Raw genomic sequence first — 21,870 nt, 5'->3', positions numbered from 1 at the left:
CAACATCATCCAAGATTTCGTGTGTGTGTATTTGAGGTCGATGACTCAACATGTTCGATCAGATTGTGGCATGGTCGATGGTAAAGAAGAACCAACTATCATGTTCGAGGACGAAGCATATTCTGCCCAAGATCTTTATTACCCACATATTGCAGAAAATTGGAGAGGTCCAAAGGACCTTCAGTAATGTCCAAATCAGGGGGAGTAATGTGTGTTGTACTCTTTTTCCTTCACCATGGTTTTGTTCCAATTGGGTTTTTCTGGTATGGTTTTAATGAGACAACAGTAAAGCACATTACAAGCTCTAAATGGTTATGGCATCCAAGGGGGAGTGTTATAAACCAGATTGTGGATGGCTCATAACCAAGAGATTATGATTTGTAATCTTTCCATTCATCTACGACGGTGTAATCTCCTATATAAGGAACCTCTATGTTATGAATAAAGATATATTTTTCCATTACTTTTATAACATTTCAAACAAACAAAACAAAAACTGGGAGATTGCTTCTTATAAATGATTGGCCAAGAGATGAACAATATTTTGAAACATATTTATAAATATATTAAATTACAAGTAGAAAATTGAAACAAATAATTTGTTTATAAACAATTATATCCCATGCTATTGACCTTACTTATTACTAAAATTTATCCATATATTATGTGCATTCTCTATGTATGTTAATTAAATTTACCATTTCAAAACTATTTCCATAAATAAATGTTAAACTGTGATAAAACTTCGTTTGTCATGAACAAAACCGTATAAGAAGGGAACCTGAAGGTGATGTTCCCTTGAGGCCAAACCTTGTGAGTCAACTTGTTGACAACCTCAGGATTCTCTACATCGTCAAAGCCCATGCCTTCGAATAAAGGCATACCCGAAACCTGACCAGAGTATCCATTGTTACGATTGTTCTCTGACTTTGCACTCAGTTTGGTCTCCAATGGTAAATCAAAAACTTCCTGCGAGGCCTCGAACACAGCCTTACGTAGCTCCACTGAAGCTCCATCGAACAAGGCCTCGAAACATCCGAAATCTTCTAGGGCTTTTCGGACTTGGGCTCTAACCGAGTCCCACTGGGGAGTTTCCGGTTTAAGGTTTGGAACCGAGAAGTCAATGACCGGGAGAGAAAGAGGAAGACATTGGGGTTTTGAACTTATCGTCATTGTCTTTCTTCAAAAGTTAAGAATGAAGAGTGTAGTTTGGCTTTTGTGTTGTGCCAAGTTTTAAAGACTCGCTTCGTGTTATATTATAGAGACAGAGAGTCAGATAAAAGGAGTACAATCGCATTGTTTTTCACATGTCATGAACCACGGGTCCTGTTAAATAATAAAGTTAAGGGTACCCTACAATTAATTTCTATTTATAAGGATAACCATGAAAATATTGAAATTAGGTAAATGACAACGATGTGAGTTATATCACACTATTAAATAGCGTAAACGTTTGAAAAAAAAATATATAGCGTAAACGTTTCTACTATGCTTTTACTTTATTCTTGAGTGAAATTTAATTAGCTATTTCACTGAATGCATTTTCAGAAAATACACCCATATATAGATAATTGGTGCTTTTGTTTTTTTCTTTGCTAAAACATTTTGGTGCTTTCGTTCCAGACAAAATTTGTCATTACCTCATTCCAATTAAAAGTTATCGCAAAAACGTTTTATTTATTATATAAGCTAATTCTTAGCCCTGAAAAAAACATCCGCGCCTATGCGGATCAATTCTTGTTCCAATTAAAACGTTTTCACGTTGTTTGTCGATTTCTATTTATTTATTGTTATTATTTACTGAGCTACCTAAACTTTCTGACATGAAATAAATTTCGTTCTGTCAATAATTAAACGCTCTATTTATTTTAAGAAAAGACCCCTTCATTGTTTAGATTTATAAGTCTCCTTGTGTAAATTGTGGTATTGATTAGAATAAGTGGATGAATCGATCAAAGTGGAATATAGACAAAATAAACAACGGTACACCGCACATGGGCTACTAGTCGGTTCGCTCTCGATGCCGTGCAGCTAAACTGCTGATAGATAGGCATGATACCGAGAAAAATTGCACGATCCGCAAAGTTAAGCGACAGAAGCTAAATTGCTTATGACTTCTATATAGTAAATTAATTGTTTACATGATAACAACATGTAATGGAAAGAAATTACACATGTTAAAATAATTAAATAAAAAGTATCTAAATTTTATTTATAATTTTATTTTTGTTTACTTAGTTTATGTCTATTTCACTGTTATCTGGCTGACATTTCAACAAATTTTGATGCTGAACTTATTTAAGCAAAATGCCTTTTTATAAGTGTATAACTGCCTAAGAGATAAGAGCAAGTCCATCGGAGTATATAGTGAAGGGTTCTAAATGAAAAAGGGAAAAAAATAAATGAGAAATGAAATTAAGAGAGAGAACCGGTCCCAAATGTGGAAGTTGTAGAAGTGGTAATAACCCCATACGTGGCAATATGGTATTCGCTTTTTGGTTTCACACGAGGGGAAATTTTTTTTGTGTTTCTTTCTTCGGTCGGTTCTCTATTTCTTCGATATTGTCGAAGTCTTTTGATCTTCTTGCCATGGAAGTTCATCCCCATGACGAATCCTTCGATCTTCAAGAGATTCACAGGTTTTTATCTCTCCTCTCTCTTTCTCTTCTTGTTCATTCCTTGATTTTTTTCGCCATTCTCAGCCGCGTGAAAGAGCTCGAGTATGTTCACCGTAATTGCATAGACGAATCTGGAGAATCGATTCCTTGCGGTTTCGAGGCTTTGGCCCAAGATTATGCTCTTCAGCTTGAGGTAACTGCGAGTTTGAAAACTCTTTTAGATTTGTTTCTTCACTGAATCTCTGTAGAATAATTGTTTATGGCGCGACGACCCAAGCCACGCTTGTTTCTTACCAGAGTTTCCTTCTTATGTCGTTTTCTATGTTCTGTAAGACAACCAAAAAGAAAAACAGTTTTTAATCAATAACTCGAAAGAAAGATAAAGTTGTTAACTTTATCTTATTTTAAGCTTTATTCTACGGTGACAATTCTTGGTTAAACAATATATGCTGAGTTGTATTCGGATTTAGATTAATGGAAAGTTGTTTGTTTAACCAAGAACAAAAGAAACAAAGAGAAAAGTCAATGCTAATTTTTGTTATGGAATTTTTGCATAGACAAAGGTGAAAGAGATTGTTGAAGATTATTTCCATGTTGATTCAATGGATGTTGAAGAGTCATGTATGCTTCTTTTACTTTGTTGTTTAATGACTAGACGTGTGGCTGTTGATGTATTGTCTCTCGTGTGATCACACTTGAACGTGTTCATCAAACCTTTGGTTAAGTATTGTCTAGTCGTCAGCAGTTGATGTATTGTCTCCGGTCATATGGTGGTTTATCCGGGCAGATGTGTGGCTGTTGGCGTCACTCGTGGTTATGAGATTCTTGCTCCTCCTCGCGGTGACGACCATCCCGTCTGTGATGTTTTCTGGAGACTTCGAGAAAGGCTCTCTCATGTGTTAGTGTTCTATATCGGCGGTATTCTTTCTTTTTGCTGGTGTTTGGAGATGTGAAGCCCTCCGTTGTTGCTCTCGCTTTGTTTCAGTCCGTGGTGGACAGAGGCGGTGATGTCTTCGTTGTGGTCAGTTCCTTGTGTGACAGTTTAAGCTGTTGTGTGTCGTGTTAAGGGAGTTCTGCTTAGTAGGAGTGTTCTATCTTGGTTTTTGGTGTAACGGTTCAGCTGATAGTTTCTAATCACAGGTTTTTGGCTGAGTTTTTCCGGCTCCAGTCTAATGATTTAGAGTTTTGAAACTCATGTTCTTTAGTTCGTGGGAAGTCGCAAGATGAAATTGTTTCTCTTCTCATCTTCCTTGGTTCTTCGTTGATTTCCAAGCTTTTGATCTCTTCACAAATTAAAAGTTTTCTTCTCGTTTACTATTTGTATTTGTATTTTTAATATGTTTTTATGTCATTTTTATTTCAATTTTTATGTCTGCTTTTCTTTAATGTTATGATATCCAATCTTTCAAATTTAAAAAGAAAAAAAAAATTAAAAACCTCACCAAGGTTCTTCCAATGGACCATCCGAAAATTAATTAGACTAATAAGAGTTCTAAACTTGTCAAATCATACAATTAAAGACTAATTTATTCATTAGAACCTAAATGGGTTTCTAACGAATGGAGATGGTCTAACTGTCTAAAATAAGGCACTCATGACTGGAAAGAAATTACACATGTTAAAATAATTTAAATAAACTAAAAGTGTCTTATTTTATTTTTCTTTACTTTCTGTCTATTTCATTATTTTATTTTTTAGTTAAAAATTAAAAAAAAGTTTCTTAACTTCCGCTAAGAACCCAATCCTAAGAATCCCAGGTTAATCATGCTCTTAATGCCCTATTTATGCAACTGTGGATGGCTCATTTGGAGACTTGTATAAGCTAACTTTAGAAACTTTCCAAGTCCATAATATTTTTACTTAAGTCTAATGATATTGCATCGGTTACCCTTGTTGTTAAGAAGCAAAACTCATATATATCTTCTAATAAATAAGCCAAGTATTGACGACTACTAAGATTGATTCGTCTTAGCCACATAAGTTTTTGCTAGAGGGTCCACCTGTTCATAAGCACTACCTAAAAAACACATCTAAACGTGGCAGTTATCTCCAAGGCAATGGATACTTGGTTGGACTTGGAGTCTTGAATACATAAAGGGCACATCCTTAATGGACCAACTATATCAAAATTACAAGTAGGTGAATACAAAGCTGAATCCTATGACAAAGCAAGCCCAATTTACTTAATTTTTAAAAATTCCACCTGTAATACATTTACTAAAATAATCACTTCACCTTTTCATTTCACCTTTTAAAAATTCAAAAAGATCCGCAGGTAAGAAACTATTAAAGTTCTTTTTTCACAAGAAACATCATCAACGTCAATAAGAGCCAACAACATATATGCTTGTTCCAATAAAGAGGAGGAGCGTGGATCCGACGTGGCATATATAGCCGTTAATCCCATGTTTACCTGGCACGACCTTTTAAATTTTCTCTTTATCCCACAACTAATTTTATTATTTTCGGACAAATTCACGGACAGAAAATCCGACCGTTGTTTGAGTTTATCTTCTTCTTGTCCGAAACAGAAATCACATTCCCAAAAAGCTTCTAGGAGTTTTTTTTTTTTTTGCTTTCTCTTAGCTCAAACACAAACCATAGAGAGAAACAGTTAATCTTGTCCTCTCTTTGCAACGCCGATGTTGAGCGATTATGGTATAACGGAGGAAGACATGGTAATCGGGGAAGCTCAGGGCTACCCGATAGCTTACGCAAAGATCTGTCGCGACTTCGATTCTTCTCCGTACAAAAATGGCCCTCCTTTCACCTTCATGCCGTATACTCTGCAACACAACGAGGTAATCTAATCGAAATCAATTCATTAGTCAAACCAAAATAAACTAATCTGTTGTTATGTGAAAAAATTGATCTTTATCATGTGTGTACTGTTTGTTCTGAAGAACTCAAGATGCAGAGAAGTAGATAAGATGTTCCCTGTAATTGATCCGAAAGCAAGACCAACAACGAAACCTAAGATCTTCTTAAGTCTCCTATGGAAACAACTTAGTCATCTAGGGTAAGGGCTTGTTCTCTCATCACACAAGTTAATGAAACTGCAACACTATGTAACACTAGAGTCATTTTGTTTTGTAGCAATGCTGGGTTTGATCCGGCTGTTATTCGGATAGATCCGTATGGGAATGTTCTCTACTTCCACGCTGACTCAGCTTCTCCTCTCGCTTGGGGCTTTGATCATTGGTTCCCTCTCTCAAGTAAACAACACATCCTCCTCCTCAGTTTTGTCTCTTTTAAGGCTCTTGTGTTTGTTGTCTGATTGATTAAAAAGCTTTTGAATTGTTCTAGGAGGAGGTTTAACAGTACCAAGCAACTTAAGGATAGTGCAATGGCAAGCACGCAAGAACAAAAAGGACAAACTTGAGTTCTTAGTACCATGGTGGGATCTTCAAGTTGGCATTTCAGTGAATCAGTTCCTGTCTATTTTCGCTGCTTCGAGTTCTGATTTCAAGAGGAGAGCGTTTTCGTTCTTGTTCAAAGAAGGCGAAAGCGAGGAACTTAACGGCTCACAGACCGTTGACTCGCATCGTTTCCCTCAGCATTTTGTTGAATCAAAGGAGAAGTTTGGTCTTGCTTCAGCTGCAGTTGTTGTCTCTAGAAGAGATCCTTATGACCCTTCACTAGTCTTGAGGTCTCTCGATCACAATAGTCAAACACCTGGTTAGTAACTACTCCCTCCCTTTCAAAATGATTAATTTTTTAGGAAACAAATGTTTTAAAAAGATACATTTTCAATGCATTTTTTGATAATAATGATAATTGTTAACTTTAAAGAAATTAATTGTTTTTATTCAATTTTAATGGTCTAAAAATTATGAGAAATAGTTTTATAATCAAAATTTAAATATGTATTTTTAATATATGTGACAATTCTATAACATATACTCCCTTTGTTCCCCCCCTCCCCACCACAAAAATTTTAATTATACTTTTGTATATTTTTGAGAAACATTAATTGTGAATATTTGAACTGATTAAATTTTATTAGTGTATAATTATTAAAAAGTGTATTGAAAAGTAAATTGCAAATTATATTGATATTTATTATATTCTTAATAAACGTGAAAACGGTAGAAAATTTTACTTTTGGAAATAGAGAATCTTACTTTAACTAGGGAGTATTATTTTGAAAATGATACTATTTTCTGTTATAGATAGTTAAATACTAAGTTCTCTAATGCTATACTGCAGCAAGGAAAGAGAATGAGACTCCAGACTTAATGAAGAATCCTTATCAAGCCATTGTTGCTGCTAGGGACTCACTGAGACACAGAGAGGAAGCTCAGAATATGAGAGTTGAGATGAAGAAGTTAGATGAGGAAATGAATGATTTGAAAAGAAAGAACAGCGAAGAGCAGCTTACTATACAGGAGCTGGAGAGTGAGCTGATTAAGCGGCGAAGAAGAGCTGAAAAGGGCAGGCGATTGGCAGAAGCTCAATGCTCGTATAGGAATACACTCGAGAAAATGATCCGTGATGCTATGCACCAGTAAGAGATTCTTGATCTTCTCTATATGATTAGCTCAATGTTACTTAACTTTGTTTTGTTTTGTTTTGAAGGAGTGTTGTGTATAAGGAACAAGTGAGGTTAAACCAGGCTGCAAGTAGTGCGCTTATGGCGAGGTTAGAGGCGCAGAAGGCGATTTGTGATGGTTCGGAGAAAGAGCTTCACAAGAAGTTTAAAGAGAGAGAGGAGCTGGAGAATCAAGTGAGGCCTGAACTGGAGAAAGCAAGGAAAAGATCAAGACTTTTGCTGAGTAATGAAGATGAACTGCTGCTAGAAGATAGAGACAAGAAGTTGTCTTTGTACCTTCCTGGAACAAGTGAAGACAAGTCTTTAAACAAGGAGTTAGCAACTTCTGAGGCTGAAACTCAGAAGCATGGGGAGATAGAAGAGGTGGAAGAGGAGCAGAAGATTCCAGAAGTGTCTGAGAAGTCTCTGGTTCAATTAGAAGAGAAGAGAGACAGCAGAAGCTTCAGAGCAGTTCCTGTTTTGAAGGAACAAGAGAGTGAAGAAGATGAGGAAAGCAGGAGAGAGCGAGGGAAAGGAAACGTTGAGAAATGGCTCCACATATTACTCGAGAACAACGTCAAAATCACCAATCCACAGGATCTTCAAGCTGAAAGAAGCAAAAAGATCGATGAACTGATAGAGCAACTGGATCACAAGTTCCCTCTACTTGACAAGGTTAGTGAAGAAGATGTGTTGGACTTGCAGTTGCTGCAGGCTGTGGAGGCAAACAACAACAACACAGACAAGGTGGAAACAAGAGCTGAAAGCTCACGTAGAAGCAGAACGAGTTTTGATTCGAAGAACACACCAGAGAAGAGCGGGAGAGACAAAGTGGTGAAGAGATCAGAGAGTGCTAGAGCTTTCAGAAGGATCCCATCATCTCCTTCACTCATCTTTGGAATGAAAAAGGGGAATATGAAGAAGCCAGTGGTTTCAGGTCATGACGATGAGGATGAATATCTTGTTAAGAACAACTTCATCAAGTCATCTCTTCAAACAATCAAAAGAGCTGTCAAATTCTAGACCCCATTTATCATTGCATGCATTGTGTTAGAGTTTGATGATTGATTCATTGTTTGTGTACAAATAGACTTCCTCTGTGTGTAATAACAGCTTGTTGTGTTGTTTTCCCTAATACCCTGCTGTCTCAAATTATTTATAGACCATGTTCAGACAAATATTAAGGGTATATCTCTAAAATATATAGTATTAAAACTTAAATATCTATTTATATATGTTTAACTGTTCTTTTGAAATTATAAATTTGAAATTTAGAGCTATATCTAAAATTTTAAATTTTTAGACTCTATTTTACATATTTATTATTTTTTAAAAAATAAAAATATATAATTTTAAAAAAATTTACACTCAAACCATGTTTGATCGTTCCACTTGCATTTGCTATTAGACGACACTGGCTAAGACATAGATTTTCTCCATCTTGAAGGTGTTCTTCCTTTGACAAGCCTTGTCTTCATATTCCCAGGAGTCTGAGGTTCAAACCCTTCACCATTCTCACAGTTCGTCATCTCTTCAACGCTAACACTTCCTCTAATAGAAGGCACTAACCCTAGCCTCTTCCACCTGAAAAACCCTTTACTCCCACCACTCTTCTTCTCCAAAAGCCTCTCAACCTGCAAATGCATGGCACTGCACTCGCTCTGCAGCCTCGCCACATCCTCTCTAAGTCTTTTTATCTCTGCTTGCTGAACGTTCATCTCGCGTTTAGACAAGCACCTCGCTCCAGAGCCTCCTTGCTCAAAGTAATGTGAGCCAGAAGGGTTTGTTGGACTCCTCGTCAAGCTACCACTCCAGTCAACGTGACGGCTTAGCTTTGTCTGCTCGGTGAACAACACTCTGATGATTGATCTCACCGGGAGGCGATCGTTCTGAGCCGCGTGGAGAGCTGCTTCTGGTGATAGCTTTCTGCTATCAATGAGTCTGCAAAGTTCTTTCCTTTCTTGCTTCAACACCTGAGGATGAGCCTGATAGTTGAATTTAAAGATTGAGTGAGTCTCAAGAAATGAATCTCCATTCCAAAGTTTTAATACTAGACAAATCTCCAAAATAACACTTTTAAAAAGTTTATCCTAAACATAACACCCAATGATAAAAATTTAAAAAATAGCATCCTTTTGATTAGAAAAAACTAAATTACTCTTAACTCTTAAACCTAATCCCACCTCCACCCTCATCATCCCATAAATACCAATGTTCAAACGTCTTATCCCCTAAATATTAAAAGAAGAGCATTACAACTTATGAGGTAGTCATGTGTCATCACCACAATGATTTTTAGAATCTTTAGAGAAATATGTTGGTTCATCTAAATATATAATAAGTTTTTTATTAAACTAACTATAAATTAATTATTAATATTTTCAATTCTTTCCTTAAATAAAAATTACGGAATTTCTTAATGTTGGTAAAGTATATATGATAATTAATGATTTTAAATAATAAAAATTTAATACAAATTAATGCACCCTCTATCATTTTTGTTTAATTTTAAGTTATTAAAATAAATTAAAAAAATCACATTAAACATATAATAAAACTTTAGATTTTTATTATATATTATATTTTAAATTTCTTTTAAAGTCTCACATTAAAATTTTATGATCCATGGTTTAATTTTCTTATGACAAAAAATAATTACAAAATCATATAATTAGGAAGTCTCATTTAATAAATATCAAGATTAAGTATATATATATATTAATATTTTTTAAATTAAAATATATACCATTAAAATACATAAATATTGTAGTTTTCAAATTTACTACACAATGAAAATTTTGTTATCAATGATTTTAAAGTTTTTATTACAAAAATATACAAATCATCAAAAAACCAAATGAGTAGAATACATTATTTAACATATATCGAGATTAAAAATATACTATGTATCTATGTATATATGTATATATTATTTAAATTTAATTATATACAATATAAAATATAAAAGGTAATTGTTTGGATTAAAAAAAAATTTTACGTATTCGCACCAATTTAATTATATAAGTAATAGTTATTGATTTTTTATAAATCCAATATATATACATATATATATATATTATTTTATAATATAAAACTGAACATATAATATATAAAAATAATTTAAATATACAATGTTTATCCCGCGTAAAGCGCTGATCTTAACCTAGTAGAAGATTATTTATTTAAATGGATGTTTTTTTTGACTGCCTAAACCAATTTTTTAAAAAAATTGTTTTGAAAAATCATATCTTTTATATCCGATTTGCCGACTAGGCGGATGTATTGGTGCCGTCTAAACAAATATTTAAAGCATTGCTATATACTAAACTCTGAAGCCTAAATCCACTTACAAAATGTTTATTATTATTATTTTTTAAATAAATGTTATTTTGGGTATTTGTTTCTCTTGCGTGTTAATTTTATCACTAAAAACATGATTTAGTGCTATTAAATTGTATTTTTCTTAATACTTTATTACCTTGAGGTATGTATCAATGGCGCGGTACAAGCCATCCTCCGTGGTACGAGCATAGCTAGGCAGAGCTTCAATAAGGGATATAAACTCCGGTAGAGTCAAGCCACCGTCTAGGGCGGCTTCAGCCAAGTAAGAGTCAACAAGCTTAGCCACTTTAACTAAAGCCGCGCCGGTTTTAACACCTTCACTATCCAAGCCAACGAACTTCTTCACGAGACGAGTCACGAGCTCAACGTCAAGCAAAGTCCCAGACGTGTGGCTGAAGGAAGGTATCATGAGCTCCTTGAGCGAGGCTTGGTCCAGCTGCCAAGCCACTCTGTTCTCGAGCTCCGTTAAGTAGTTAGGATTCGCTCCGACCATCTTCGCCGTCCTGAGTAGACGGAGGAGGAAGTTGCAAGGAACGGAGTCTTTCTCCGGCGGGAGGATTCCGATAAGGGTTTCGACGAAAAAACGTTTTTTCATTACAGAAGCCGTGACGCTTTCCGTCGGTGGTGGTGTCGTGATGGCGGAGACGTTGCCGGAGAGATCAGGGAGCCATTTGGAAGCGTAATGAGCGATGATTGAGCCGATGAGGTCTGGTCGGATGCCTTTGGATTTGATGCCGGTGATGGTTTTGACGAAGTAGTTCATGTCTTGGATGCAAGCTTCGTCGAACCAAGAGTAGTACTCCACGTCTCCGGCGAACTTTTCTTGGTCATGATGCGGCGAATGGTTGCCGGAGATAGTGACGGGTTCCGGCGAAGGTGCTTTCTTCATTTAGATTCCTGTTCTGTTCCACCGTGAGCTCGAAGTTCTGTGTAGTGGTATGGTTTTTTTATATAGAAAGAGAAGTTTATGGTCCTTTTACATTTTCCTATGTTTTTCTGCTTGAAAGGCTCTCTTCACAGAGCGTAATCATGACTTGGCGCAAGACTCCTAAATAAAGAAACAAAGTTTTGGATTAATGTACCATTAATTTTCATTTTCTTAAAATATTGATTCACTAATCACTGTTCTACGGAGTATAATCAAATCAAACATGATTTTAAGATAATTAAAAGTTTTATTAATGTTCTTTTCTTTTTGGTCGGCAATATAAAGTACGTACATGATCTTAATGTTAGAGGATTGAGAGCCTGTGGAGGAAGATAGAGATAAGAAAAGGATGAAGACAAAATCAACCCCTCTTGATTTGCCTCGAATATATAAAAATATGTAATATTACAAAGGGAATATAATTGAATGCATAGATGTGTCCTTATTCTCTAGTCTTTACAATGATAATGGTTATTGTATGCTAGTGATGTTGATTTATTACAAGATACAATAAACAATTTTTACAGTAACAGTTTGATTTTTCAAGTTTGGTGTTAAGTAAACTTCATACACTTCAGTTAAGTTTGGTTTTAGTCTAAAACAAGAATTACTTAAAAATGAATAAATGATCATCGTTTGACGATTTTCTTTTCAAACAGTTACTGTTTTGGGTATGTAAAAAACTAACTCAAACAGTTTATAACACATGAAGTACATTCATGAATGACTGCAAGTTTGACTGTGAAAAGAAACTACCGAGATAAGATTATAGTATGTATGGAGCTAAAAAGGACAAATAAATCATAGTCTTCTCTGTTTCGATTTTTTGTAACGTAGCATCCTTCTCTCCATGTGGTATATGAATGGTCCCGTTTTAGAATAATCGTGACAATGCAGCTTGTCCTAGCACAGCCATACGTACATGTAGGCGCAAAGTTAATATTCTCTCTATCTAGCTTTTCTTTTTGTTCTCATTGCGCACTCACATTACGAGTGTGAGGACACACCGACCGATTTGTCTCATTTAAAGGTCTGGGCTTTGATGTTCTTTGGGGTTTGGCCCGCTTAAATTGATTTACTTGTTTAGACATTTCATATACAAAGTAGTTGTTCAAATGCTGGGATTCCTGACATAGAAATATACAAGCATTGTGTTCAAAAAAAAAATACAAGCATTAACCATGATGATAAAGGTTAAGACTTTGAAGGCTTGAACAGTGTATATATAATAAAGGTGATGATACCTTTGCGCAGTCATCTAATCATGGCATATCTTTGCAAGGATCAAACAAGATGTACTTGGCACTCTTTAGTGAAGATATTCTGCAGGGGCACTCAGGTATGCAATTGCTACAAGAAGAGTATGCTAAAGCTAGGTAGATAAGGTAGCGATGGACTGACTGGGGTGTGTCGTACTGGCAGCAAAACCTCAGCCATAGTTGTTAAAAATGTGCAAGCTCATTATGAGCATTACCATAGTTGTTTTTCCAGATAATGTCAGAGAAGGATGAGCACTTGTTCAGGCTAGGGAATTGCAGTGTGTGTGAGATCTAACAAGCATTAAGGTTTAGATAATGGAACCATACAAGAGATCTGGATCTAGGTTATAAGAATGTTTACATGTGCTTTTGAGTTTTGGTTTTCATGTAATCTCAACAAGATTGATACTACTAAAGACACTTGTCTACTTGCACTATGAACCATCTCTTAGCCCTTTACCTTACAAAACCATCTCTTAGCCAGAACTCTACCGGTTGGTTGCCACTTGGTAGTGCTCAACGGAAAGTAAGTGCACAAACTCTTCCCCTAGCAACACAATCAATTGTCTTTTGCTTTCTTGGTAAGATGAACAATGATGACAAAGAGAGCGTTTTGTGGAAAAATACATATATAGTTGTTGGAGATGAACCAAGGGTAAAACAAGCGGTAGTCAACATAAGCTTACAAGCTCTTATGAAGTAGTGAACAACAACAACAGCTTATGAAGAAGTGTATATGTACAAACATGGTGTGGTGGTATCAGCCAAAGGTTTTCTCACTGCTGTAGCACATGTAAACGAATCCATCTTCGTCTTTGTAAGTCTCGTAGATGGAGTCCATCAGAGCAGCTGCAGAGATAGAGAGAGAGAGAGAGAGAGAGAGAGAGAGAGAGAGGTTAATAAAAGAAAAAAAACAAACAAGTTTTTGAGGCAAGCAAGAAACGGTTACCAGTTTGAGGGAGAGTGTTGTTGACGAAGACGAACAAGGCTTTACCAGGAGACAAGTGTAATCTAGCACTCAAGATGTAGATGAATTGTCCAACCGACATATCTCGTGGAACCAGGAACCTAAAACACAACAACAACAACAACTCAACTCAACTTCATCTCATCTCTTCCAGACACACAAAGGAAAGATAAGATTCAGATTTGAAATTAGTTACTTCTTTTTCTCGATTGCAGGCAGATCGGTCTTAGAATACTTCTCAGCAATTACCTGAAAAAAACATTTGAATTCCGAAATCAATTTCAGAGAATTAATTGAATTGAATTGAATTGAATCGAATATATGAACAAATAAATATATTCGGAATAACTGAAGAGAAGGTTAGAATAGAGTTACAGGAATCCGAGTAGGATACTTGGCGATGATCTCCCTCGATTCCGCGAGCCTTTCATCTGCAACCATAAGATAGATAAGTTCTATTAAGTATTATCAATAAAAAAACCAGGAAGAAACCATTAGCAGATCGAAATCGAATCGTAAAATAGCCACGAACCCAACGTCAATTCTTCCTTGAATGATTTCATCTTTGATACCTGATTTCTTCGTCGGGCCGCTTCTGCGTTTTACCCTTTTATCGAGAGAGACGAACCCAAAACGATTAAAATTATATTTGTCAAATACATATAGGTACTATTGTCAATAGTCAACGAAGCGGGGATAGCTCAGTTGGGAGAGCGTCAGACTGAAGATCTGAAGGTCGCGTGTTCGATCCACGCTCACCGCATAATTCCTTTTTTTTTTTTTTTGAATTTTTCAAACCGGTTTTCTACTTTGGTTACGCTGGTTTAACTTGATTCGATTCGGTTTGCTTCACCTAATATCCCCCGTCCGGTTCAATACTAAAAATCTAAATCATCCGAATACGGGTCAATACATGGGCTTAAATTAAAATATTTAGCAGCCCAGTTTCTGAGAATCTTCTTTCCAAACTCGGGAACAACTCTTCCACATCTCTCTAATCTGGTTGTTCTCTTGAACACAATTTACACTGACTAAAATTACACAACCATAACTTGATAAGAAATTTTGATTCGAATGAAAACGAATCCTCCAGTTTCTTATCCTCTAAGCTTAGCAGAAATTACAATAAAAACACTTAGGACAACCAAATAATGGTCATTCGTCAAGTAAAACAGACACTGGACTCTTTCTGAATGGATCGACCTGAGCCAGTTTCGCAGCAAGACTCTTGTTCGGGAACACATTATCCACCTTCATCCTCTCACTCATCCCATACGCAGGCGTTTTAGCATTCACATACGCCAACAGCACAGTCTCATACTGCATTAGCTGAGCTGCATACCCTGCCCTCTTCATCCTCAGGAAAACCTTCTCCGCGTTATGAACATCCCCTCTCTTCGCGTACTCCTCGAGTATCACCATGTAAGAAACAAACAAAGGTCTCATCTTGTTATCCTTCGTAGCTTTGTTCAATATCATCTCAGCTTTTCCAACTTCCCCAGCTTTGATATAGAGCTTCACAAGCGCATGCCATGTCGAAGGGCCGATCTTGACCCCTGCCCTCGCTATTCTTTTGACAAGGTTTTTGCCTTTCGTCAGCATCTTGTTCTCAGTGTATATCTCCATGAGAGAAAAGTACGGCAGCATGGGGACGAGTTTGTACTTCTCCACGAGTTTATCAAACACCGCCTCTGCTTCCTCGATCTCCTTCAGCTTTCCCCACGCTTTGATAGCAGCGATACTATTATCATACCTCAACGCTTGTTCAACAAACCTACTCAGCCTTCTCACGTTCTCCTTGTCTCCTATCTCTGCGTAAAGAGGGAGCAACGAACGGCACACCCATGGAGCTTGCTCCAATCCTTCCCCTTCAATCTCCTTCATAACTTCCTCTGCTCGCTCTTTACGCCCCGCTCTCATGTAGTATCTAGCCACTGCAGCTTGTATCTCGGGATCTAGCTTAATGCCTTCTTCCTTCATCGTCTCCACTAGCTTGTCCATTCCAGCTATGTCCCCGGATAAACCTTTACTGTTGATTAGGAACTGATAAGTGCCGCGAGTGGGCTTGATGTTTTCTTTCTCCATGAGTAACAAAACGTCAGGTATCTTCTTCCTGTCGTGCTTGCTGTAGAGGAGAAGCAGCTGGTTGCAAGCGAACACGCTCGTTGGGAACTTAAGTTCCCTCATTTTGTTGAAAAGGTCTTCGGCTCTTTTCACGTGGAGCTTAAGGACACAGTTTGCAAGCAGCGTTCTGTAGACTACTTCCCCTCTGGAAGATTCTGGAATATCATTCAGAAAGGCTTCAGCTTTTTGCAAACTATGCACCTTGGCCACCAAATCCAACTGAGAAGCGTAGTTTGCTTCTGTGAACTCAAACTGTGTGTTAGCTCGCAGCCACTCCCAGAGCTGCAAACACATAGCGTAGGATCTGCGTTTACGCAGGTTGTGAACAGCGAGAGAAACCTCTGCTTGACTCAAATCTTTGCCTTCTTTAACCCACTGTTCAAGAACATGTTTCACTGATTTATATGCAACGATGGAGTCATACAGCTCACAGCGCGCTCTTGTCTTTTTAGCTTTTCCCTCCTTAGAATGCTCCACTTCAACTTCAAGACCATCATCACACGCATCTTCTACGTCACTACCAAGCTCAGAATCAAATACAGAATCGTCTTCAACTCCCTCTGCTGCATCCCCAGAAACAGGAAACGCCTCCTTCTCTTCCTCATCTCCTTTACCATCAGCTACAGAAGAAAGCTTGTTGATGCCAATGAAGCGTGAGAACACATCTCTCACGGAATAGCGTCTGACTAAACCTTGTGATTTGTTGCTAAAATTCAATCCAGATGCTCTGAAAGAACTTTCTTTGGTACCAATTGATATCTCTAGCTTACTAACAGCACCAAACGAAGAAGGCGCAAGATTGAATCTTGAACTCCTATTTAAAGGAAAAGCAAAACCTTTTCAAAATCACACACTAAAGAAAGGAACAAAGCTGGTAAATAAGCTTTTATACCTTCGCAGGATCTTTGAGATCGAATACATAGCTTCCTTCGACCAACCCTGAGAAACAATTCGACACCGTTAGCCGTAGAATCGAAGACCCAGAGTTAAACACGAACGAGAAGAGAAAACTTTGGTGAATTAAATCGAGGCTGATACGCCAAACGCGGAAATGGAAACGGCGTTTGAGAGAGGGGAAGCTTACAGTACGACGGAGTTTTTACCCGGCGGAGAGAGCAGCGACGGTATATAAGACGACAAAATAACCTTTAGGGTTTAATGCCAGCTGGCCTGCCTAGGGTTTATAGCCCTCTGAGTTTGCTCATTTTCCTTTCCAAACGTGTGAGGTGGTTAAAGGGTATATTGGTCAATGTTCAATAAGCGCATCTTTGGTGCCAAATCTTATATGTATACAAAAATGTTTCAAATAAAAGTAACCAATCAAACGATATTCGTTGAAATTATTCAAACAGAGGTCATGCATATTATTACCCAATGGTCTCTTCTCTGCGTGTGTGTTTTTTTATCTCAACCCAAGCTTTTAAGATTATATCCATAATTACAGCTCTTAAATTATGTATATTAAAGAGATCTTAAAGTTAAAAAAAAAAAAAAGTGGGATTAGTTAAAGGTAAATAGCTTAGTTCCTCCTCCATGTTTATATAAGGAAAGACAGAGACGTTGAGTCAGAGAAAACAGAGTCATCAAAAGATGATTAAAACTTACTAATTACAGAAAATTAAATCGTAATTAAGTTATTCCAGAAATTTCCATGAAGCATCATCGTTAGGCTCTCTATACACTCAGCTTTGTTTTCTTTGCTCAGTACATACAAAACCTCCAAAAACCCATTTCCATGTTTGCTCTCTCCTCCTCCTCCTCACCACTCCTCTCCGGTGACCTAAAATCGCCGGAATAAACGGTTATCGATCCTCATCTACCTAGTTTTCACGTCGTTTTCACAATCTCACTTTGATCGGCCGCCCATAACCAGCTCACCAGCTTTCCGGTGAGCTCCCTTCTCTCTCTCTCTCTCCTCTGGTTTTGAAATAGCTGCTTCTTTGGGGGGTATTTTAAGAAACCTTGAGCTGTTTCCGTATAGTACCACGCAACGATTTTTACAGATTTATCGTCACTGTTCCATCTATTTGCACCGTTTCTAGGTCGAATCATACTCTCGATCGGTTTACTCAGTAATCGCCTTCGGTGTCTGGGACATTGTCATCTTCTAGAAGAGCCATAGGATCTGTTTCAATGCTGCTGAGTCCAAAGCTAAAGAAGATGATGAGTTTTATTCATGGTCTTTGTTTATTGTCTTCTCTCTAGGAGGATTTGTTTATGTTGCAACCAAAGAGTAACCGTGGAGAAGAGCACCCTGACTTCAAGTGGGGCGATAAGAAAGCGGTGGGACGGACGGATAAAAGCGTTAGCTTTTACGAATCCTTTACCTTTGAGGACATCGAGTACCGTCTCTTCGACTGTGCTTATTTCCAGATCCATGGTCAGTGCGAGACCTCAATCGGGAAGCTTATCAGGATGTATGAGACTTCATCAGGCGAGAAGAAAGTCAAGGTCCTTTGGTTTTTCCGACCTATGGACATCCGCAGCTACTTGAGAGATTACGTGCCGCAGTGGGATGAGTTGTTTCTCGCGTGTGGTGATGACCCTGGGGTTTACAATATCAACGATGTGGTGAGAGTTTCCTACCTCTTCTTCTTAATTGATGATGATATGGTTACTCTATATGTAAGATTTTGTCTGTTTTTTTGTTGGTGTAGGATACGATCTTGGGGAAATGCAGTGTTGTATGCTTATCAGATGACCGAAGGAACCCATTACCAACAAGAAGGGAGTTGAGGATTGCTCGATATGTCTTCTCCCGCACCTTCGATACAAAACGGAAGATTATATCAGAGGACTTTGCAGATGCAATAGCTGGAATTAGAGGTTTGTTGTTCAATAACTAATGCTCTTCGGATGTGGAACTAACGAAAGCTAATTTTACTTTCAACTGCCTCTGATAATGCAGTGGAGAAGTTCTTCAACCAGAGAATAGATAAGGACCCTCTAAAACGCCCATACTCAAGCGCAGATCCGGTGAAATCTTTTCGTTCAGAGTCGCGGTTGGAGAAAAACTACGACAGAGATGGAAAGCTGACGTGTAGAACAAGCCCAGTAAAGAAAGGTTGATCCTTTTTTCCTATCTTTTCTAGCCGCTTATAATGTCATTTATAGTTGTGCAAAAGACAGAACAGAATGACACTTAACCTTTCATTGTGGCAGAAGTGTGGGCTGATCGTGTACATGTGAAGAAATACCCTCCAATCAATACTGATATTACGTCAAGGGGTCTGAAAACCAAAACCACACCGTTAGGGAGTCCACTTGGCTCAGGTTCATCGGGTGATCACAAACCTTCTAAAAGGAGGAAGCTTGTACTCAATACTCCAGATTCAGATTGTTGCCCTGGACCAGGAGAGAAGAAAGTCACCAAAAATCCGCCTCTTGTAGATAAAGCTCCAAGTCAGACAAGTGTAAGTGCTGATATTACGGCAAGAGGTCTGCATACCAAAACCACACCATTGGGGCGGAGTCCACTTGGCTCAGTTTCATCAAGTGATCACAAACCTTCTAAAAGGAGGAATCTTGTACTCAATACTCCAGATTCAGATTATTGCCCTGAACCAGGCGAGAAGAAACTCACCAAAAATCCGCCTATTGTAGACAAAGCTCCAAGTCAGACAATTGTAAGTACTGTCTCTATTTCAGTGGATTAGCTATAAGAGAAACGTTAACGATGTAACATCACAAACTTTTGTGAAATGAACTAGTTATTTTCTTTTTTATGACATAATTGTTCATGGTCTAAATTTGAGATAGTATTTACTCATGAAATTTTATTTTCTCCTTTTATCTGCCTTACAGGGTAGAAGCAGCTGGTACAAGAGACTAGTAAGTTCTTTGACGCCTTAACTATGGCTTTTCCTCTCATGTTGGCCAGATGTATTACAATAGTGTTTTTGCGTCTAAGAAGAATCTGAAACAATGTTTTACAAGCTGATGGCTTTCATGACACGAAACGAGGCCAAGGAAATATTGAAGTTCACAGAAAACTATATATACTACACTGGTTTTTTCATTTAACACTGCTATATACATTTTCCCCAGAATTTTGAGGAGGAACTAAAAAGAGCTATTGAAACAGAAAGGTTGGTCTTGTTTGAAAACCTGGAACCATCATACACATCGATGGAGGTGGAGGTATGTGGTCCTACATTGAAAATAAGGACATAAGCTATTATATAAATGACATCACTACATCCATGATCTTAGGTTGTTCTGAAAAAATGGGTATGCAAACGATTCCATTGTTATTTAGTTCATGATGAATGTTGCTAAAAGAGCTTTCATCTTGATGTGGCATACTAGGAATCTCATTCAATCTCAATTAGTTTTGAGATAAAGATCTCGATGGTATGCATTTGTTGCCATATTTTCTAGAATGATATTTGAGAACTATTGTTTCAGCATCCTAGACAATGTTGAGAACACAATCCCATCAACTCGTAGATCAAAGTATGGTTTTAGCAATCATTATGCAAAAGATTTCAAAATACAGTGACACTCATCGCCGTTTGATTATATTGTTGCATGCAGAATCTTTGTAGGCAAGCTCTCAAGGAACGAGTTGATGCAAAGATGATCCCAGCAAGTCTTGTTTCTAATCCACATATTGGTATGCCTGCTTTAAACCTACCTTAAAGTTCCGACATTATTAAAGAAAAGAAAAATAAGCGGCAAGGACAACAAAGCTAACTGCATTTTCTAATTAGGGAGAGCTCTCGTGATATTTTACACCAAAAAGGCAGCTGATAATGCTATATCCCGGTTAACCAGAGAGTGCCTGATGTTAGATGACCAGAGGTTGCTATGTCACGTTCTATCTCTCACAGATGCGCAAATTTCATCAATCCTTTTTCTTTCCTTTTTTTCTCTTATATGATCCTTTTTTGTAGGCCTCTAGTGGGTAGCAGAGATTTCCCAAAGGAAGTCGGAGAATGTGGAAGCTTTACTGGACATCAGAGGCTGGTGGATAGGGCTCTGATGTCGATTTCTAAAGTAAGGTGTTGCAATTGTCATGTCAAACGTTTTTTTCTTTCTTTTTGAACATTGTCCAAACTCCAAAGTAGCAAACCGTGGTCTCACACAGTTTTTTTTTTGTTTAAAAGAGAAAGGCCGTTTCTACAGCACACTGCACGCAGCCAAACCACATTGTACACGAGCTGGCGGTGGAATGGAAAGCCCTGCATGCAAAGTCAGAAGGGAAATGGAAGTGGTTACTAGAGGTATTTTCTTTCTTCACTTTTTCACACATGTTTTTCGATCAATTACAATCTTTTTTAGTTTCTTTCTTCATCCATTACAGGAACAAGCGAAGGAAATTAACATTATCTTCAAAAGAAAAAACCCTAAAAACGTCAGAGGATAGGAGTAAGATGCAAGTCCATTGTCTCAGCAGCATAAAGAGATCACATGTTCGAATTTGGGTTATTAAGGTTTTTGGAACCTAAGTTAATGCCCCTTCTGTGTCTTTAGGTGGCATTAACTTAATACTCTCACCCGCTCTGATGCTGATCGGAATTAGGACATAGGGGGTACATAAACGATTTGGCAGCTTTTGACGTCGTTGAAACTATATTGTCAAAAGTAAAACACTACCTGAGCATATCCATCGACCTTTGCAAATAGTTGGTTAATGAGTCAAGTCCCCTACGAAATTGTTTTCTTCTTTTTTTCTGGCTGTTTTAGTATGAACACACCCAAAAACGTTGATCAGAAACACCCAAAACAATCAAACGAGGGAAACAAACACGTTAAGTTTAAACAGTAAAATTTATACTACAGTAGATTGTATACTGAAGTTTATTGCGAAAGAAGGGCTAAAGAAAATAATCATAATATGTTTAGTGATGAAATATTTTTCATACATTGTTGTTGAAAAAAATATTTTAATATATTTATAAAAGAAAAGTACAAATGTTTTTGTATATATATTAACTTTACCGAAATCTTAAACTACAACATTTTCTCCTACAATAATCAATTCCTACAACAGTATCTTTCTCTTTTTTTTTTACAACAGTATCATAATCGTATAAGCATATACATCACTCAAAATCTGGTTCTCTTATAAATTGTGTATATAAAGATATTTTAATTTA

The 21,870-nt window shown here is 37.2% G+C and overlaps 6 protein-coding genes and 1 non-coding gene across 8 annotated transcripts in view; 3 read left to right on the top strand and 4 right to left on the bottom strand.

Annotated features, from left to right (window-relative positions):
- Positions 1-1,298, bottom strand: part of LOC106293173 (probable 2-oxoglutarate-dependent dioxygenase AOP1) — a 7,183-nt gene extending 5,885 nt beyond the window's left edge. Inside the window, exon 1 of the mRNA XM_013728841.1 lies at positions 782-1,298. Within this exon, the coding sequence (XP_013584295.1) occupies positions 782-1,173 (392 nt within the window). The 5' untranslated portion in view covers positions 1,174-1,298. The remainder of the gene's footprint in view (positions 1-781) is intronic.
- A 3,676-nt stretch (positions 1,299-4,974) lies between these two features.
- On the top strand, positions 4,975-8,353 carry LOC106343619. The gene is made up of 6 exons (XM_013782885.1): positions 4,975-5,419; positions 5,522-5,637; positions 5,715-5,833; positions 5,925-6,296; positions 6,828-7,125; positions 7,197-8,353. Exons 1-6 carry the CDS (start codon positions 5,261-5,263, stop codon positions 8,170-8,172), a joined length of 2,040 nt encoding a protein of 679 aa, XP_013638339.1. The 5' UTR covers positions 4,975-5,260; the 3' UTR covers positions 8,173-8,353.
- A 92-nt stretch (positions 8,354-8,445) lies between these two features.
- Positions 8,446-11,571, bottom strand: LOC106296078 (root phototropism protein 3). The gene is made up of 2 exons (XM_013732127.1): positions 10,628-11,571; positions 8,446-9,134 (listed from the first exon to the last, which is right to left on the bottom strand). The coding sequence occupies exons 1-2, from the start codon at positions 11,378-11,380 to the stop codon at positions 8,568-8,570; spliced, it is 1,320 nt and encodes a 439-aa protein (XP_013587581.1). The 5' UTR covers positions 11,381-11,571; the 3' UTR covers positions 8,446-8,567.
- A 1,655-nt stretch (positions 11,572-13,226) lies between these two features.
- On the bottom strand, positions 13,227-14,294 carry LOC106292896 (autophagy-related protein 8i). Its single transcript, XM_013728564.1, has 5 exons — positions 14,178-14,294; positions 14,021-14,076; positions 13,842-13,894; positions 13,628-13,746; positions 13,227-13,527 (listed from the first exon to the last, which is right to left on the bottom strand). Exons 1-5 carry the CDS (start codon positions 14,206-14,208, stop codon positions 13,439-13,441), a joined length of 348 nt encoding a protein of 115 aa, XP_013584018.1. The 5' UTR covers positions 14,209-14,294; the 3' UTR covers positions 13,227-13,438.
- Positions 14,295-14,335: 41 nt separating this feature from the next.
- On the top strand, positions 14,336-14,408 carry TRNAF-GAA. Its single transcript has one exon. It is a non-coding gene; the product is annotated as a tRNA-Phe (tRNA).
- Positions 14,409-14,634: 226 nt separating this feature from the next.
- On the bottom strand, positions 14,635-16,940 carry LOC106343556 (pentatricopeptide repeat-containing protein At3g15590, mitochondrial). Its single transcript, XM_013782805.1, has 3 exons — positions 16,854-16,940; positions 16,662-16,708; positions 14,635-16,583 (listed from the first exon to the last, which is right to left on the bottom strand). The coding sequence occupies exons 2-3, from the start codon at positions 16,688-16,690 to the stop codon at positions 14,801-14,803; spliced, it is 1,812 nt and encodes a 603-aa protein (XP_013638259.1). The 5' UTR covers positions 16,691-16,708; positions 16,854-16,940; the 3' UTR covers positions 14,635-14,800.
- Positions 16,941-17,359: 419 nt separating this feature from the next.
- Positions 17,360-21,544, top strand: LOC106293060. 2 transcript variants are annotated; one of them, XM_013728735.1, is made up of 12 exons: positions 17,360-17,657; positions 17,975-18,340; positions 18,427-18,595; positions 18,678-18,833; positions 18,932-19,395; positions 19,574-19,600; positions 19,817-19,909; positions 20,306-20,384; positions 20,482-20,572; positions 20,665-20,772; positions 20,878-20,994; positions 21,075-21,544. In XM_013728735.1, the coding sequence occupies exons 2-11, from the start codon at positions 17,987-17,989 to the stop codon at positions 20,990-20,992; spliced, it is 1,656 nt and encodes a 551-aa protein (XP_013584189.1). In that variant the 5' UTR covers positions 17,360-17,657; positions 17,975-17,986; the 3' UTR covers positions 20,993-20,994; positions 21,075-21,544. The 2 variants fall into 2 exon arrangements, with proteins under 2 accessions (XP_013584189.1, XP_013584188.1); XM_013728734.1 differs by having other exon boundaries at positions 20,665-20,767; positions 21,075-21,542.
- The last annotated feature ends 326 nt before the right edge of the window (positions 21,545-21,870 follow it).

The sequence above is a fragment of the Brassica oleracea genome, chromosome C5, assembly GCF_000695525.1.
Source record: "Brassica oleracea var. oleracea cultivar TO1000 chromosome C5, BOL, whole genome shotgun sequence".
Lineage (NCBI taxonomy): Eukaryota > Viridiplantae > Streptophyta > Magnoliopsida > Brassicales > Brassicaceae > Brassica > Brassica oleracea.
The sequence above is the reverse complement of the archived record's forward strand: the minus strand, read 5'-3'. Positions and strand labels throughout refer to the sequence as shown.

Coding starts and splice junctions, on each gene's coding strand:
- LOC106343556 (XM_013782805.1), bottom strand. CDS start 16,690: ATGTATTCGATCTCAAAGATCCTGCGAAG. Junction 16,584..16,661: donor ATCTCAAAGATCCTGCGAAG/GTATAAAAGCTT, acceptor TCCTTTAAATAG/GAGTTCAAGATTCAATCTTG.
- LOC106292896 (XM_013728564.1), bottom strand. CDS start 14,208: ATGAAATCATTCAAGGAAGAATTGACGTTGG. Junction 14,077..14,177: donor CAAGGAAGAATTGACGTTGG/GTTCGTGGCTAT, acceptor TTATGGTTGCAG/ATGAAAGGCTCGCGGAATCG. Junction 13,895..14,020: donor AGTATCCTACTCGGATTCCT/GTAACTCTATTC, acceptor TGTTTTTTTCAG/GTAATTGCTGAGAAGTATTC.
- LOC106293060 (XM_013728734.1), top strand. CDS start 17,987: ATGTTGCAACCAAAGAGTAACCGTGGAGAAGAGCACCCTGACTTCAAG. Junction 19,910..20,305: donor ACACATCGATGGAGGTGGAG/GTATGTGGTCCT, acceptor TGTTGCATGCAG/AATCTTTGTAGGCAAGCTCT. Junction 20,768..20,877: donor CTCTGATGTCGATTTCTAAA/GTAAGGTGTTGC, acceptor TTTGTTTAAAAG/AGAAAGGCCGTTTCTACAGC.
- LOC106343619 (XM_013782885.1), top strand. CDS start 5,261: ATGTTGAGCGATTATGGTATAACGGAGGAAGACATGGTAATCGGGGAA. Junction 5,420..5,521: donor ATACTCTGCAACACAACGAG/GTAATCTAATCG, acceptor TTTGTTCTGAAG/AACTCAAGATGCAGAGAAGT. Junction 5,638..5,714: donor AAACAACTTAGTCATCTAGG/GTAAGGGCTTGT, acceptor TTTGTTTTGTAG/CAATGCTGGGTTTGATCCGG.
- LOC106296078 (XM_013732127.1), bottom strand. CDS start 11,380: ATGAAGAAAGCACCTTCGCCGGAACCCGTCACTATCTCCGGCAACCAT. Junction 9,135..10,627: donor CCATTGATACATACCTCAAG/GTAATAAAGTAT, acceptor TTCAACTATCAG/GCTCATCCTCAGGTGTTGAA.